General features: G+C 41.3%; 1 protein-coding gene across 1 annotated transcript; it reads left to right on the top strand.

The window, feature by feature from the left end:
• Positions 1-9991: 9991 nt before the first annotated feature.
• On the top strand, positions 9992-18212 carry RB195_001399 (uncharacterized protein; the record flags this gene model as incomplete). The annotated part of the gene is made up of 5 exons (XM_013438368.2): positions 9992-10070; positions 13755-13831; positions 14600-14662; positions 14855-14944; positions 18030-18212. The coding sequence occupies 5 exons, from the start codon at positions 9992-9994 to the stop codon at positions 18210-18212; spliced, it is 492 nt and encodes a 163-aa protein (XP_013293822.1).
• Positions 18213-19213: the final 1001 nt, after the last annotated feature.

Genomic DNA, 19213 nt, shown 5'->3' with positions numbered 1-19213 from the left:
GACTTAAAAAGGATAAATCCTCACGTGAATCAGTCCATGTGGGATGCGCCAACGGATCCGACTGCAATTCAGGATCTTTTGAGATGTGTCCAGCTTATGCAATGACTTTTTGGTGGCTAATTATTTTGGTCAAGTAAGTGTCTTTTTCGCCCCGGACAAATCTAACACCAAGTTGTCGATCCTGGCGGAATGAAGCGTTTGTTTGGCCCTAGAGCGGTTCCGAACTATCCATCGTAGAACCGCAACGGAACCCCTCGCCAGCTGCGCTACACCTTCGAGCACAACTTACGGCATTTTGATACAGCGCTAGAATATATTCACGTATAGGTAGCAGATTACACTGGCTCGACCTACTGCGCTTCGTGGTTACTTCGCCACCTGCCATAACATTTAATGGAAAGGAGTGCGACTGACGGGTGTCTATGTATGTTTCTTCAATTTATGGTGAAAACCACAGTTGCGATAGTCGGAGCCGGTGCTCCTACCTCCTTCACTTTTGGACGGTTGGAGAAAAAACCTCCCTCACTTCTGGACGGTTAGCGAGGGGATCTCCTTCGCTTCAGAACGATTGGCGAAGGGAACCCTCAGCACTTGAGTTGCACCTCGTGAGCTAGACCCGCTTCACCTGAGGAGGGTGCAGGATCATCCCTATCGCGCCTACGGTGAAAAACAAGTTATGTCGCACCGAAGGGACGCATTTCCCGAATCATCGACGTAAGTCAAGAACCTTCTGTGTTCATTTCATTCACTTATTGGACGCTATCCAATTCTTGCGAAGTCCCGTTCGCTGCATACTTCTTCCCCATCTGGATAGGTAGTCTTCCAACTCTCTGTGCTGCATCTTTCATCGCTGCTTTGGATTGGCTACAGTTTAATTCCAATCAATGTGAAGTTCAAGAGATTCCTTAAAGCATATTCGTCTTAGTCATCCCCCTTGTAGGAAAAAAATGTTTTGACTTCGGGAGGAACTTGTTTTTCCGTTATGATATCGTTATCATTTTCACGAATACAACTTCATATTTCTTCATTCCTTCGATAACACTGGGAAAACTTCCTTGCAACATGTTCGAGGAAAATCGCAGCAAGGCTCTTCTTTTACCGTAGAGTACGGGAGTTGGTCCTAAAAATACCTAAATGATATCCGAACTTTATTAAGTGGAGGCCCCGCAGTTTTTAAGAGCTCTAAAAAAGCGGACCTCGTCGCTCGCTAACTCGAAAGGGTTCTCAAAAACTCGTGTGACAAAGCTGGTCTAGATACACATTCCGTAACGTCTTGAAGTGCATTGATATATTCAACAACACAAATTTTCCTCAAGCTCTGCGCAACGCAAACTGCTACACGAATTACTCTTTTCTGATATCATTCCATATCATTGTTCCCTAAAAAAATACTATGAATCTAACTTCCTTATCGTGCCTTCTCACAGTTTTCTATCGCACAAATTTTTAAAAATCAGAAGGTGTAAAGTTTGTTCGACCTGTTTGCAAGAAAGGTGCTGAAACTTGGAAACTCCAAACCAATACGTGCAACTTTTTCAGTAATTAAGGTAGTGGAACTACAAGTTCTTTCCTTTTGCAAATAAATTTGTTTTCGACTTCTACTTTCGATTTGTCTAATCCTCTGGATAGCTGTTTCATGTTAACGAAACAGTGCAGGCCTTGTAGAAATTTGTTTACAACTGGCAGAAAAAAAACGACCAAAGAAATATTTGAGTAAATCACGTTGATTTTTATAAAACTATCCATCAGTTTTCGTGCTTTATTGGACGCTAAAAGAATTAGAAGCTGGAACTAGTGAGCTGATTGCTTCTTTCTCTAGTTGGTAGCCTAAAGAATACAATTTTCCATTGCTAAAAAGTTCAAATCTCTCGTATATCACTCCACCACTGGACATCAAAACTATCCCTGCTGTTCATCCTGTAAACAGGAATGATCTTTCCGAATCATTTACACTCGGAGCGTTTTTCTCTATCACACCGGCAGTGCAGAGTTTTACACCAAACCATTAAAAGGCAGAGTATCACGATTTTGACGTAGTGCGGAGTCCACAGCGAAAGAGTTCTGATAGTAGATTGCTGTGGCTCCGCTCATCTCTCCCTAATCGTCGCAGAAAACGGTGTGGGAACCATTTTAGTTCCTACGACGTATGTTAGAACGCTCCTCCATGTACACGTTCCGGTCCTCTCAGCAGCCTATTCACTGCTTTTACTTGAATGGGGTGCTGAGGGGATCTCATTGATTTTCGACCGCTCGAGGTTGGATGCGGCGCGTGCACAAGGGTGAAGCGTTGCAACTGAAATCGCCTCAAAAGGGCATCTTCGATTCCGTTTTTTACGACGGTTAGAGAGAGATGAGTGAAACCACCTCGGATCCACAATCTACTCCCCGAACTGTTTCGCTGTAGGCTACGCACCACGTCAAACTCGTGACACGCTGTCTTCAAACCTCACTTATCCAGAAGTAATTTGAACTTTTTCCCCTATTTTCTTTTGACATCCTTGCTGAGTGGTCGTCAGAGTAGGGCCTCGTGTTTTTGATGAAATCATCTCTGGTGACTCTGAGGAATAATTATTCTAACATAAAAATTCTGGCAAAATTTCCGCCGCGCTCCTACATTTCACGAGTTTGATTGATCTCCATCAATAAAATTCAATTTTGCAGCTGCATTGGTGATCCACAAGAACCCAGTATGGGCGCGTCCTACTCTCTTGAATATCTTAGAACATTGAATCACTAAATGTTTTTCGTACGGAGCAACGCTATCGTATTGCGGGCCTGTATGGGTGAAGTAGAAATGAAATCATCTTACGAACTTCGGTCGTTTTAAAAGCTTACAGCTGAACAACATAAGCGAGGATCATATATCAAAACTCGCTTAGAAAATGCAAGCATAAGTACTTTTGAACATTCCTTCCTTTACAGAACTTGAATATCTTGGAGGGGCGGGTGTAGCGCAATCGGTAAGAGGTCCGCTGTGGCTCCACGATCGATAGTTCGGAACTCTTCAGGGCCAACTAAGGATTTATCTATCCGGGGCCGACAAATTGGTGTCAGACATGTCTGGAAGAAAAAAAGCACTGACTTGATCATTGTCGGGCAACCACAAGTCATTGTATAAGCCAACACACTTTCCAAAATCTCAACGATTACGATTTGCAGTAAAAAAAAAAACGTTGCGCGTCCCGAGTGGATTGATACGCCAGTGATGTTGTCCGCTATCCTTTATTCTTTAAGATCTTGGAAAAGGATGATAATGACGTACTTAGGTGCAGTAGGGCATGAATTTCAAGCCTAGGGTGATTCAATACCTTAAGGGCATCATCCCACGAATCTGGGGTGGTACGGGATTCAGGCGGGTTGTGCCTACACGATGTCGTAGATTGTGGCGAAGAGGGTGATTCCGTCCATCTCTGCCTATATCAGTGGAAACGGACGACCCAGGAACGCTATTTCTTACGACGGCTTCTGTTGCAATGCGCAACCGTTGCACCCCGTTATCGCCTGCGATTAGTCGAAAACCCATTTGGACGAATCGCAGTGGGGAGGGGTGCGCAAGGGTTGCAACAGAAACAGTCGTAAGAAACAGCGTTGCGGGGTCGTCCATACAGGGGTGATACAGGGAGAGATGGACGGAATCAGCCCTTCCCCACAATCTACAACCTCGTATAGGCATTACCAGCCTGAAACCCGTACCACTCCAGATTTATGATGTGATACCTTTGAATCCGATTTTGTTCCACAGATCTCTGTAAACTTTACAGTCTTTTCTAGAACATGGTGGTCTCATAACATTCCGCGGATTGGGCCAACTTGTGATATATCCTATTTTTGAGCTTAAACGAGTTGCAGCTCGTCCTATAGGAGTGCGCCGATACGTTGAAATGCTAGAACAGGCAGGTCTTCTTCTTTTTACCCCCTGTATAACTTCTTTTCTCTCAAACATCATTCATGGTCTAACTTACTATTGAGAATCTTGTTCAGGTTATAATAGATTGCGCAACTGATGATTTTGATGATGAAGCCATAAATTCCTATTTATTTCTCAATTTAGAATATTCTTATATCTTAATCTTATTATATTTTGTTTTATTAAGACTTTATGAGTGGTTCATGGTAGTTTCAGCATTTTCTTTTCTATTTTTTCTCTTTGTTTCGCACAAATCGTCACACATTACTGAAGCAATTAATTTCTATCACTGTTATGCTATTTACCAAATAAAACGCACAAGTAAGTCCCGTTGGATTTGTTCATTTTCTTCAAACGTGGAACTTTCCTGCCTGATGCAGTTCATGGAGGGCAAACATGATATTTTTCTCGTCATTATTATTTTCTTTTAAGTGATTCTGTTGCAACTCTGCACTTCATCGAAACAATTCATTTTAAAATTGACAAAACAAATGCGTAAATTAGACATTGGCAATGTTCTCAATACTGTTCCTGAACATTTTGTGCTGAGTGACGTTCACCACGGATATTGAATAAATGGGGGGAACACGGTTTTTCGAATTGGTTCTCAAGAATACTTAGGATTCTCTTTAGGAGAATGGAGGGACATACGAAAACACAGAGTGTAGGATCGGGTACCACCGTCTCATTGAGTTCAGCAACACGAAGAAGGGAGCTACGTGATCTGTTATGTTCCGATTTTCCAACAACCTACCACGATTTCAAGTAATCAAAGAGTCTGGAAAGTGCTCCTTGGACAGACATGGGGCTGCGAGTCAAAAGCATGAGAAATCTCAACATGATCCGGCTTGTGTTCGGAAAACGTAAGCATTTGGCTGGGATTGATCACATTGATCATAAAGGTCGGTCGACTATCATTAGAGGCACGAAACGTCCTGTATCTTACACGTTAAGATCTTCATGATACTCCTTCCGTACGGTATATATCTTTTTCCGTAGAAGAAATACTGAAAATTTGCACCAATAAGGCACTTCCCACCAACGATTCATCTTGTGTTTACACACAAGATGAATCGTTGGTGGGAAGGGAATGTTACATGTGGCGGGTGATCACGGGCTATCAATAACAAAATCGACAGCAATCATGCTGTTACTATTATTTTCTCTTATGGACATTAACCACTTTGGAAACTCAACAACTTGCCGAAATTTGGGGGATATCCGTCAAGCAACAGTCAACGCTTCTTATCGTAAAATCGAATAATGTCGCATTTCTAAAGAAAAGTGATGTTTTTTCTCTCTAACGCAGCTACTTTTGCCAAGAGGAGCGAAGCAGGCCGAAGCGAAAAAGGGTTCAACTTTCAGGGCAGATCAAATAAGAATTTTTCTAGGCCAGCGGTTGAAAAGACGTTCTTATAAGATATAGTGGTAATTTAGAAAATCAGTTGACCGTTGGGAACGTTGGTGAGCGAGGAAAGCGAACGGTGGTCCGACTGCAATATTGGCGGGAACGAATACACGAATACGAACGCGAGTGAATAAAAAATTCTGGTCAAAACGTCGTGCAATTGCACAGGCGGTTGCGCTCGAGGTGGGACGCTCGCCAGTTCCAATCGCATGGCAAAAATGAGTAAAGGTCCCACCTTGTCTTCTAGAGCGCAATAACTTATGCAACTGTATTAAGCTTTATATCGACTGTGGCTGATAATGGCTCTAATCATTTGATGTTTTTCGGATCTTCTTTGAGTGCCCATTCAGGACCACATAAATGAGTCACGAAATTTCCAAAAAAAAGGCCTTTTTGCCATGGAAATCCCCTGAATATTGTCTTCAAAACGGCTTTTTCTAAAACCATTTCTTTTCGGCCTTATTTTTTCTTTGGTTATTTTCACGGACCACCATGTTCATACGGTTCTACACATCTATCGAACCGGTACAACAGCATTTTTGGGGTGAGATCTTCCAGATAACAGAACGATTTTCTAGCACTTTTCACTATTGATTGAACTTTTTTTTTCGTCCAAGAACAGAGATAAAGGAAAGTTAAGTCAATCAAAACCAATTAATTAAAATTAGAAAATAAATTTCGCGGAGATAATCCCCCGTGCATATCCTCAGCGGTTGAGATATCCGAAGGAAGGGAAATCACCCATTAATCCAATCGCAACACCTTCGTCACCATGGCAAAAGAAAATACCTTGAATACTCTTACATCCGCACAAATAACCCCACATTATTGCAAGCAGACTAACGTTCCAACGTATTTTCGTAACGTGAAATCCGTCATGAATTCAATGGCAGTAAGTCCTCGCTGAGTCCTCGCCTTACATTGACTAGAGGAAGCATACCACAACATTGACGATGTTCGAATCTCTGCAGATCAGGGTAGGGTATGAGTACAGATTACGGATACGAACACGAACACGGTCAATTCCTAATAAATATCTTGAAAACCAGCGTAGGAAACCGCCTTGCTACCTTGATTTTTCCTACGAGACACCTTGACGGGCCACCACTGTGCACACGTCATATCCACGAGCAAGCAGTAGAAGATCAATGAGATCATCTCAGCACCCCATTCTAAGTAGAACCAGTGAATAGACTGCTGGGGGACCGGGACGTGTACAAGGGTGGCGCATTCTAACGTACCTTGTAGGAACTAAAGCGGTTCCCACACCGTTTTCTTAAACGACGATTAGGAAGAGAAGAGCTAAACCACGCTGGGTTCCGCAATCTACTGACCGAACTGTTTCGCTGTGGGCTCCGCACCACCTCAAAATTGTGATACGTTGTCTGTTCGGTGTAAACTTCTCGATTCGTAGCATTTATAGAGAAAAGCGTTTCCCATATAAATGATTCAGAAAGATTATTTATATTTGCAAGAGAAACGGCATTTAATGTTCCTCGTAGGAAAAATTGTAGCCCGAAGGCCATTTCCCATGCCGTATTCAGGGTAGGGAAACGTCTAAACCTACCGTACCGTCCAACCCCATCCTTTCTTGTAGAGATCCCGACATCGTCAATTTGTGGTCCTTAAGTCACAAGCGTGTATAGGAAAAGAAGATGAGGGGGATAAATTTCTTCTTGAATTTTTGGAAAAAAAAACTCTTTTTGGAGAAAAAAAAGGAGAAAAATTAATAGATAGGATCGGAAATTAGTATACGCACAAAATTAATCGAAATCTGCATTATCAGCCAATTTTATGGTAGTGCGAAGTTTTCCTCTGAAAAAAAAAGATCTCCGATTCTGTCAACCTTAAGGTACTTGAGGAATACCAAAGAATCTATCATTTCAATAGAGAAAAGCGGATACTACATCCGAAAACCTTCGCGAGCGAAGTATTTTAATACATAGTATTTCAATACAAGGTCGGGCATTTTAGGAAAAATTAAGAAGAGAAAGAACAGTACCATTCTTCAAGCAAATGAGAACAAAGAACCAAGAGCGTCGACAGTTGTGGAACACTTTTAGAAAATGTTTTTTTTTTTCTCTGAGAAGCGAGCAGCAGCTTTGGGAAGATCAAACGTAGCGTCGGGAAGTTTCTTTACTCGACAAGATCATTAGTTTTGCGCGTCGGAATCGATTTGTTGCTGGAACTATGCCTGACATAAGCCATGAGAATAATCTGATTAATGTTTTCTGGCACTTCCTACTAACCGATGCAGCAAATTTCGTTGGTTTTCAATCAATTCTCTATTCGTGACGTTATTAAGCCCAGTTCACCGTCGCTGCGATGTATTTGCCATCGTTGGAGTAGTGGTTGACATGAGAGTGGCGGAGGATGGATCCAAGTTGCGTGAGACCAAAGAGAACTGACCATTTCGTGTCCGGAAGCAGCCTTGAGAAAGAACATTTTCCTCCTATCACTTTGCTTACGATGAATTTTACTTTATGGCTATTTTACTAGTAAGAGTCTAAGGTAGACACTCCTAAATCAAGTTTGGATCACTTCCTCTGAGGATTTCGAATTTCATGAGACAAACTTAAAGATAACTAACTTAAAGATAACTTAAAGATATAAATAAAAAAGAAAAAGGCAAAATGAAATATAAGTAACTTCGGTTAGCCGAGAAAATTCAGAAAAATCCCGCATTTGTTAGTGTTAGCATAGTGGATGTTAAATCATCATCTTATCCTAGAGTTCAACACTGTCACATGTACTGTGAGAGTAGGAAAGGAAGTAAAGGATAAGGTGTTAGGGGTTCATCAGTTAGCATCGGATGAGTCAAAGGATTCGACTTCAATTCAGAATAGGTTGAGGTTTTATGAACGCGTGTCTGGCCTAAATGATGATTTGCGGACGCCAGCTGATATATCAGGGTAGCGTTTTCATCCTTCCAGACAACTCTGGTACTAATTTGATAAATCGCTTGCTTAGCCTCGGGCGGTTTTGAACCATCGACCGTGCAACCGCAGCAGAACCTCTTAACCACTACGCTGCACCCTTTTCCATATCTGTAACAGAATACTAGCGATTCTCTACTCTTCTATTACTGACAATAGGAGGGTAGGGCAACTTAACCGAACTGTAGAGTAGTTAGACAGATATGAGTCCTGTAGCGTTTCTAGTGATTCATTTCTATGTAGCATTTGCAGTTCATCAGTGATCTTGTCTCCTGCTTCCATTTCGGCAACTCACAAAATCTGTTCCTTCTTCTTCACCACAAGGTCCAAAATAAACAATTACAAGTGTAATTCACTGGAAAATTGAAGTGGGCGATAGGAAACATGTAGATAGTGAAATTTACTCGCCAAAGGGACGTATTTGGTTTGGAAATATCTTCTGTGCTCCTTTTGAGCTGGTGCAAGAAATCGTTCCAGTCATTTTCTGTCCATAATCCTTCACTTCACTATCCTGAATTGATCTGAGCTGAAAAACGGCCTCGTTTTTCCATGACTCGAAGTTCATCCTCATGGAAATACTTGTATATCTCTAGGTCCTTTCAGAAGTGAATAATGCTATCTCAGCGTCGAGCTCTCCTCAAATAACTGAGTAAACAAAACTAATTGGGACCCAATGTTTGGCATTTGCTGATCTGCTCGACACAGGAATCATATAAAATTAATATGGGAAAAGGATCTCGCGTGAGGATTTCTCACCCTCTGTAGCAGGAGAATGACCTGCCAACCCACCACTCCTCATGCTTTAAAGGGCCAGCCTTGTTGTGTAAAATTCAAGCGAAATTCTAGTGAACTCTGTTCCATCTTGTTCTTTTTTTCTCTGTTTTGTGGCACACTTGCAGGTGTTTGAATAAATAAATAAATATAATATTGCGCTACAGCATAACGTAAAGTGTAGAAAAAATTGGAGCGCCCAAAAAGCTCACAACCTCCTACGATAAAAAAAAAACTTTTTTTTTCTATTTTCCAACTGAAATAGTTTATTTCTCAGAAGGTATTGCATTGATGTCTCATTGTTTAGAACTTTACCGGAATATTGATCTGTGATCCGTGAAGAATCAGTCGATGGACTGAAAATGACATGGTTATTGAACTCTTTTTGTACGTTTATTTGCATTCGCTCTCTGTTTACATTCTCCTGTGAGGCTTTCGTCAACGATCATGTACTTCTGTACTTCGTCTGTGGAGTTATGACCTGCCTGTCTTCCAGTGCTCATGGAATCAAGGGCTTTGCAGAGCATACAGTATACTAAAAGTCTGGGAAAAGTTTCTTCTCTAGGGTGACCCTTTCCAAAATTTCTATCTGATCTTATCTGTGATCTCATCCGATCTGATCTTATCTTTTTATCTGTGCACTGATTCCTACTGCTGAAGTCATGTGTTGTTCGGCAGCATTCCATTTTGGGTTTGAATAGGGCTAGAAAAAAGAGTGTGGGATGTAAATTGGAACCAGATTTCGAGGGTGGTAAGAGAAAACGAAAGTTGGAATGTTTGAAGGCAAAAATTAGGTTGTGGTTGTGGTCCAGTAGACTTCACTTCCGCGATGATTTCCTCCAGAGAAAAAAGTGAAGAGGAATGCCATATGCGGACCGGGGCACTGGTTTCGTGCCACCTGCCCGCCGTGTTCAATGACCTCGTCTCCGACATTGAGGCCACGCCCATCCAACAATTTCACTTCAAGCGATGTTCCGTCCTGCTACTGCCGTCCTTCTATTGTTGGCCGCGTCCAGCACATTTGCTGGATTTTTCGATGATGTTGGAGGTGAGTAGGTCATGTTTTTTCCCGATCCTCGGCAAATAGGGTCACCCACCTATGGACTATGGAAAATGTGGAAAGTATGCTTTTTTATCAGGAACTCTATTCTGTTGAATTTAGCGTTGGTGGGGAAGACTTTTTAAAGCTTTTTTCCTCGACTGTTCTCATAATGGGGCTGCATACGGACTGAAGGGAATCAGTGGAACTCATTCCAGTGATTGCGTGACCTGCTGTAGTCAGCCCGGCAATCGCTGGAATGGGTTCCATTGATTTTTCGAACCATTAGCGAGAAAATTGGCAATGTTCACGTAACTGTTGCACTTTCCCCATCCTCTAGTGGTTACCTATGCTGGAACTTTAGATCGACACGTTCCATACACACTGATTTCTCCTGGAGATAATTTTGGGTCCCCCTCATCAAAGAGAGACTTAACATTGTACGTCATCGAAACTATCGGTTGGAAAAGAACCGATCTGATTATCCGCTGTCCTCATTTGTTTATTGCTGCCAAAGACTTTGTAGATTTTGATGCTTCAGTTACGTATATTTTTAAGGTAGTTCATAAACCGATTTCTTTGCTCTTCGGCTGCTGGAATGGTATTGAAATAAAAACAAAGTGACTGGCGCCTCATGTCCCAATATTTCCATACGAGTCAATTTAAATATAAGCTATACAAGGACGAAATGAATGTGTCACCAGTATAAACATTAAGAATTAATGTCGTCTACCTTATAAATATTCTCTTCACCGTGATGCTCCTATTTTAAAGGAAAGAAAAAATTGTCCAAGAAAAAAATGCGTTCCTATGAAGAGTTCAGATAATACTTTTGACGCTTAAGGGTATTTATAGGTGCTTTTAATGAAAATGTTATGAGTTCATTTTGCATCTATTCTGTATATTGTATATTCTGTATTATATCTATTATTATGCATTATTTTCCATCTATTCTATTGAATTAGGACAGAAAGGAAAGTAGAACGATTTATGTCTGCTAGACTTGTTACAGACCGAAGAGCATGAAGAGCGTCTCGCAATGTCAACGAAACATTTGGGGATTGAAACTGCTAACGAACATTGGAAATAAGAGGAAAAAATATGTGTTTTACAGTATTTAGATTCTAATTCCTGTACGAAATATGAGATACTGTGCCATACACTGACTTGGACTCAGGTATATTTCATAAGAACGTAAACTCCAGTAATGGTTGAAGAAGTTTTGAAAACCCGTGGAGGACGTTTAGAAAATGGGAGAATATAGAGGCACATGCACTTCGTTTTTACGACTGTTTTCGGTTTCGCAAAATTTCTTGAACCTCTACTACTCTTCGCCAATACTTTTTTTGCTAAATGATTCGTTAGCATAAGCGACCTCTCTCTATTTCTACCTCTATCTCCATCTGTACTTCCATTTCTCCTTTTCTATCTCTCTCTATCTTCGCCCCTGCCTCTCTATCTTTATTTCCTCCGCTATGTCCCTCTTTGACTCCGTAAGGGTCCCTCTGATGTTTTCCGATCCTCTCTAAAGAAAATCGCTCGCATTTCCTTTCTAACCCATCATCACCTCAATACCCTTAATTGACAGGAACGTAAACACCTCATTTTTAGTCGCTCACAGCAAAGTATAAAGCGAAAATACTATCTGAAGTGAATTTTTCTCATAAGAATACGTGTTAGAATCAAAAAACAGAAAGCATCAAAAGAAACATTATTTTCCCAACAATCTAATAATTATCATCAGTTGACACTCTTATCCTTTTCTTCTCTTACTCTTCTCAGTAATTCGGAAGAAATCTATCGATTAAAAGTTCCCTGACAGATCAGTTACCAGTCAGTAGGATTGCGCGACCTCATGGGAGACGATCCTTGGCTCGCTACGTGGATGCGTCTCCTACAGTAAAAAAAAACTCGGATAAATTGTCGTAATTTGGATGAAACCACTCATCCATACATGCGATAGTCGGACGCGGTGCTCCGACCCCCTTCACTTTTGTACGGTTGGCAAAGGGACCCTCTTCACTTTTGTATGGCTGCCGAAGGGACCCTCTTCACTTTTGGTCGATTAGCGAAGGGATCCTCACCAATTAAGCTGCACCCCATGAGCAGGACCCCCCTCACCTGAGGTGGGTTCGGCTCCTACCTATCGCACCTACGCACTCACCCTCGTTGCACATAAGTCTGTTAATTCTATAATTTGGCGTTCGGCTCAAACAGACGGTGTTCGCCCCATCCTGTTACGTATATGCTCAAAAGAAACTTGCATTTCTGATGTTTGCCGCCACAGAACCGACTTCCATATATAAGAAATGATTTTATAGCAAACATAAACACATTCCACCAAGTTGACCGAAACCACTCCATAAAATGAGAAAATGGTGAGGAAGAAAATGTATTATCCATAGCGATGACATACACTGCACTCGTATTTGCAGTAGCTCTAATTAGAGCGAAATTTGAATTGCAGTAGTGTGAAAAAAACCAACAGTCCTTAGCGATAGGATCTATAGAAGTGTACGGTAAAAGTAGCATGAAAGGAAATCACGGCCAGTTTATTTAGCTTAGCCACTGTTACTCAACTTTTGTGCGGTTGAGAAGCTCGTAGCCGGATCTGGGTGAAACGTGGTGCTTCGCCATTGGCGCCGATCGCGACATTTGCTGGTTCACTCCACCACTTGTGTATGGTATGCATGTATGTTTGTATGGATGTGCGAATAATTGAATTTAAAACTATTGACCCCTAAAATTCCCTTTCTTCGGCAAATGATAACGCTCCATCAACATTTTCTGTTTCGAATAACCTTAGTCGAACGAAATTGCTGTTGGAATCGAAATTGCGTATCAAGTTGACAGCTGAACAGAATTGCATGGAGAAGAACTTCACGGATGTTTCTGCGACTGTATGTCCACTATAAAACACCTATCCCCTTGAGTGGGCCAAGCCAGGGTTTCGATAAGTAGTTTGCTTCCAGCTCGGAGGCGTGCGTGGAGTTTCGAATCTGTTCGTTGACATTTTTGTGTTCAGTAGTGAGAACAGCTGCATGGGTGAGTCCTGATGCAGCGGGGATGGGATCGAGATCGCTCGATGGCTCGATCGTTTCGTGTGCCGACACCAAAAAGTGTACCTTCCATGAATATGTTATGCGTCCCCATCGATAGCACTCCCCAAAAATTTAATATAATGTCAAAATCTGAAGAAAGTCGAGCTTGTCCACCTATGCTTCAGGATCCTAAAACTAAAAGGAAGTAGAACTCAGAACAGAGCGAACGGTCAAAAATCAGTACCAAAAGAGAAATACGTAATACTATGAAAATATTCTCGAGTCCACTCCGACTGCACTATTTTTAACCTTATTTATTTGTCCACCTAAAACAACCGTAAGTGTGTCATAGAACCCAAATTATCTCCTAATTTCTCTTACTACCTGAAGTGTGTGCGTATCTTTTTCGATTAATAAAAGAAACAAAAACCTAATTTGCAAAAAAAAACCTAATTCACTATGTTACCAAGGATCAGAGATCTACGTGTGTGTGTTCTTTAAAATCCAACCTCTTATGAATGGAGATCATTACACTAGAAAACACCAAGACCTAGGTAACATAATCTTCGTCTGTGTTGACTGACAGCGGAGGGGAAGCCCTCAGAAATTTTGGAGTGGTCCACTAGTATCATTCATTGGTTCTTTTTTTCAGGCTTAGCCAGTGGTGTGGGAGATTTTTTCACAAAGCAATTCAACAATGTGAAGGATCTTTTTGCTAAAGATCAAGATGTAGGTTTTTACCAGGCTGTCATCAATATGTGGCCGATCTAACAGTCAAAAGACGCATTCACAAATAATATCTCCAATAAGATAGTTTAAAGCAAATTTTAAAGAAATGGAAATAAAGAGAAATGAAATGAAAAGCAAAATTTAAGTTTCGAGTGTGTGTACTTTCGGTGCGCAGTTCTTAATCGCAGATCAATCGTTTCGGATCAAATTTTGAGCAAACTTTGAACCTCGATCACATAGGCTACTTCATCTGTCCCGAATTATCGATCCGTTTCCCGGCATCGCTGACTTTTCTCTCTTTTTTTTGCTACTAAACGCAGCACGGATTTACCTGCAGCGGTATCCTCGTAGCGCCGAACGATGATCGCTTTGCAAAGAATTATCGATTGTATTGATCTACTGTCTTCAATGTCTTTTTTCTAACACCAATAGGTACTAAGCGAGGAGTTTCTAAAAAATTGAACAAGTTTAGTTAATAATCAAATTAATTAGTGTTCAACTCCAATTTCATTTATTTGCCAATTAAATTAATATTAATCACTATTTATTATGAACATATTATAAAAATAATTATTGTATTATTATGTAGAACAACATAACCCATGTGTTTGTGAATGTGATAGTCACCTATATTCAACTGTCCTGCTGTGGAGGAGGATATTGGACTGGTGAAATGAAATCATACATCAATCAATTATTTATTAATTATTTCAAGGTTTTAAAGCTTTAAAGCGCTATAAACTTCTGTAAAAGAACCCACCATTTCAGACTCTTGAGAAGAATATCAATCTGGTAAAGGATCTATTGATTGCCATTAAGGAGAAGGCTAAGGTATGACGTGTTGCATCTACGTGTTCTGCATTCTGTGCTTATTGATTGATTTATTGGTATGTATTTGGAGTCGTGATCCTAGGATTTGCTCTTTAGTGTTTGAATTGCTAAAATTTGTAATCTTTAATGGTCCTCTTAATTCTTTTTGAGCAATTGGATTTCGAAACTTAATAGTCTAAATATGGATCTCAGATGCTGGAACCGATGGCCAACGAGGCTCAGAAGAAGACATTAGGGCAGGTGGACAACTATCTCAATGAAGTTCAACAGTTCGGCGATCAGGTACAAATCACTGGGCTTTTTTCGAAGTTGTTTTTTAAACTTGTTTTAGAGGCTCTGTCCTCAGATAAGGAAAACTATGAAAACGATTTATTTTAACAAGGCTCCAATGTTACGTCCGAATTTCGAACTTTTGTATGTTTCCGCCGCAAAAGTTAAAAAAGCTCCTCTTGTGACTTTTCGCTGCTCAATAGTTGCAAATAAACTCACTGCGACATAGATTTACTGGTAGAAATCCCTACACGCCGTATTCAGATTGATGAAAAGTGGATTTCTTGGTGCCTCAAACATCCCGAGTGTTCTTATGTACCTCTTCCTGGCGAGAACGAAAACATGTTTTTACTCTTCGGGAAAGTTCTACAGCGACGTAGATAAAATCTCCGAAACGCGATAGCAGTGAAATTTTACCTGGCTAACTTGAAGGTCTTGACAAGGAGAAAACATTTGAAACTACGTATGCGCATAGATTGCAATAGTGAGAATATTAGCGAGTAAGAGGTAACAAAAAGTTTTAATGCGATGCGTCTAGGCTTCATAGCCTAAACATAACTTTAGACAATCATAATGACTAAGTTCCAACGGCTAATTTGAAATATAATGAAACAAAAACTATACAAGAAACAAAAACTGCAACTATAAAGACTGTATAATGAGACAAAAGCGACACACAACAACCAGCATAAGCAATGAAGTCCACCTGGAAAATTACGGAGCGCTGAGCAGTGAAAATCGTCCATTATTCTGCACCAACCTAGTATTTCCACCTCATAGCATCGCTTGGAGTACTTCCACAAACTGGCTGGTTTTAGCGACGACTGTACGACCGCTAATAATAGCCTCAACTGTAGCATCTCACCTTAGTCATCCTTGCTTGCATGTTTTCGATTTTCCATTTCCTGGGCAAGGTCATCTCGTTTTCGCCGCACATTTTCGAAACACTGTCCTCCCAGTTGTCTCACGTGCAGCCAAGGTCGTCGAGGCAAAGTGACGCTGCTGTCGTAAAACCTCTCAAATTTCAACTCACAGCGGGGCACATTTTTTCCTGAACAAGTACCTCCATAGAAGGGTTAGACGACGTCAGGTGGTAACAGAGTGCAGATTCCGGATTTCTTTAGATCATTTGCTTTTGTTTAGAGAAATGACTTTGTCTTAAGCCTGGAATAAGTAGTTCACTTTGCAGCCTACCGTTCTAAATTTCTTTACAACTGCTGTACCACGATGACAAGTCTGGATTTGCTGTTCTATGGTAAATTTAACTTCGAAAACAAGTAGTGATTTCTCAGTGTAATGATTGAGGTGTTATGTGGTGGTAGCATCGCAGTCTAATCACATGCGCGAGTGACCCAGAAGCCTCTTTCAGACTAGAGAGAATTTATGCGCATTAGTATTTGCTTGGCTATAAATTCTTCTCTGGGCATTTTTTTACAATACGTTCAAGCACGGTATTTTTGATGTAGAACAGTCTCATGTGACTATTTATTCATACTGTTGCTTAAGTAAAAGATCGAAATTATTGACGTGATTAATTAAGCAATGATCTAGCGCATATGTTCACCCTGACGACCGCAACGTGTCCCCAGGAACTGGAAGCTCTTCCGCTGCTTCTTTTCTGAAACACTTAGTGCATGTAATAGAATCGCCGGGAGAATGTTCCATGTCTCATTTGTTCGGATAAGAACAGCGTAGTCATAGACAGCCTGCATGCTAGTAGTAAGAAAATTACCGGAAACATTTATCGCTATTGAACTACGGGGCAACAAAACAACTTGCTCCGTCGTGGCAAATACCCAGATGACACAGAAACTGGTTACCTGTGACAGCGGCGGCGAAGTCACGAAGTCACCTGCACCACAAATCGATGCGCGGCAGGGCAAGAAGATGTTCGCCAAACAAACAAAGGAAGTTGGAAGAAATTTGCGGCCGTTCCCTTATGTGGATCGACTCCTCGGTAGAGGGGAAGAAGAAGAAATGGAAACAGGAATTCGTCACATTCTCCTATTAGAAATGATAGTGCGTGCGAATTAAATTGGATATGGAGTTATAATGTGTGCTAAGTGATGCGTGAGCTGATGTGCTGAAGAAGTAGTTGCATCCGTTCAAATCTTACTGGAAATATAAAGTTTTCGTATGTCATTGCAGCACGCTATATCGCAGCATATCCACGTGATCAGTTCACTTGCACGTGGTTCTGGATGTGCAAAAACGAAGGCAAATGCTGTGAACTCGTCCACACAGCTGGAAATTGAGAGATTTGATCCGATTTCGCTAGTTTCGTCCTTGCTTGGTATTTTTTAACGGATTTGTCATGGGCCCATCAACCTAGTGGGGTATTTGAAGGTTCCAGAATTTTTGTTCCTTATGGGTGCTACAAATGGGTCAAAACGATCTGAATTTCGCTACGGTTGCGTGAACGGCTGCGCTTGAAGCGGTGCTGTGGAGCGTAGCGGTTGGGATCGCAGGAAGACCCCAGGTAACACCATTCTTCGCTGCAGTTCGCGATGGTCCCACCTCGACCCGTTCTGTTCATCCGCTCCCACACAAAAACGCTCCTTCATTCGCTGATAGTGTGAACCTAAAAAACTAAAAAGAACCAAACCAACTTAAACCTTTCTTTCAAACCAGCTTATAAAGTAAAATATTGATTGCAACCATTTGTCAGCATCTATTTTCACCATAGTACTCTAGTTGTTTCCAGCTAACACTTTAAATTCTAGGTGGTGGTTTTGCTGTGGTTCTTGTTATTTTATACACATTCATTATTTTCGAAATGTGATTTAACATTTGGAAATTGAACATGGAGAGTTTTCTTACGGTTACAATATGTTTACCGTTGAGAACTGTTTAGCGCTTACTAGCTGCGTCTTCGCCGATACTTTTGTTGTCGCGGGCGACCGCGACGCGTTCGCCGCAACTCGCTTTCTCGACAGACGCTCGCCCTCCTCAAGACCTTTATTCAACAGTCGCTTGAACAGAGCAAATATAAGCGGGCATTTGCTCCCAATAACCAGAATATGTTAATTTTATAGAGACTGTCATTGAACATTTATTTGTTGTCTAACAGCACATTGCTCAACGTCATGATCTTCAGGTAGCCAAGGAGGGTTCTACGAAATTTGAGGAGAACAAAGGGAAATGGCAGCAAATGTTGAACGATATCTTCGAGAAAGGTGGACTGGACAGCGTGATGAAGTTGCTCAATCTGAAGTCCGGCGGTCGCTGCACGTTAGCCGCTGCACTCGTCGCTCCCGTTGTGCTCGCGTTCATCCGCTAATTCACTTCTACCGCCGCCGACTACTGTAGTTTGCCCTGTGCCTGTGTGTGATATGTGGATTTGTGCATGATGTGTATCTATGATTTGTGATTTATTTTTCTCTTGTACTTCCATGAATTCAGCTCTGGTATTCTGAGACGGACCAACATCTCCGCAGTACTTTTTTGTATTGTTATCATCACCGTAATCCTGTGACTGGCGTAAAATGTTTAGTTTTCCGATAAAATACATTTCGAAAGCTTTGTTCATAAACACTCTTTCTTGATGGATGATTTTGACTTCCAAGACGGATCACACATAGTTCGACTAGTTGCTTCTGGTTCGGAAGTCCTTTCTTCACAGCTCCGCCTATATTTTTTCTGAGACGTAATTGGAAGGCTAAAAAGAGCGAATTTGCCTCCGAACACTTGCTGCGGCCGCGTGGCGGTCGTCAGTGTGCAGATAAGCACCGATGCTTGTGGGTAGAAGCTGTTTAGCAAATTGCAGAGGTATTTCTCGAATAGATTATAGGTAATGCCACGGGTATACATGAGCCGAGCATCCTGCTTAGAGCGGATCAGTATGAGAGATTAACGGAGATTATTTCGCGTGTATGAGGAATGTTCGAGTGAGTTTCTAATGGCAGCAAGAAAGGAGGAAGCAGTTTTTTGATGAAGAAAAACGGGGGCTGTATTACCTAGCACTATGTAGTTTTTTTATTGAAGTTTCAGTACCATTCTTTTATTGTAAGAAATTATCTGCATTTTTATTCAAAAACTATTTGTTTTTATTAGCTGGGACTCAATTTTTGACAACATGCTCTCTGTGCTTCCTACCTCCCTCCTCCATTTTCCTCTCTTAATCGTATAGATTAAACCTCTGTCAACACTTGTATTAAAGGCATCACTCCACGAATCTGAGGTGGTACGGATTTCAGGTGGAGTATTCGTATACGGGATGGGAGACTATGGAGAGGGGGGTGATTCCGTTCATTTCTTCTCCAATTTCCGTAAAAAACGGCC

The sequence above is a fragment of the Necator americanus genome, chromosome IV, assembly GCF_031761385.1.
Source record: "Necator americanus strain Aroian chromosome IV, whole genome shotgun sequence".
NCBI classification, from domain to species: domain Eukaryota; kingdom Metazoa; phylum Nematoda; class Chromadorea; order Rhabditida; family Ancylostomatidae; genus Necator; species Necator americanus.
Note: the sequence above shows the minus strand (reverse complement) of the source record. Positions and strands in the feature narration are given on the sequence as shown.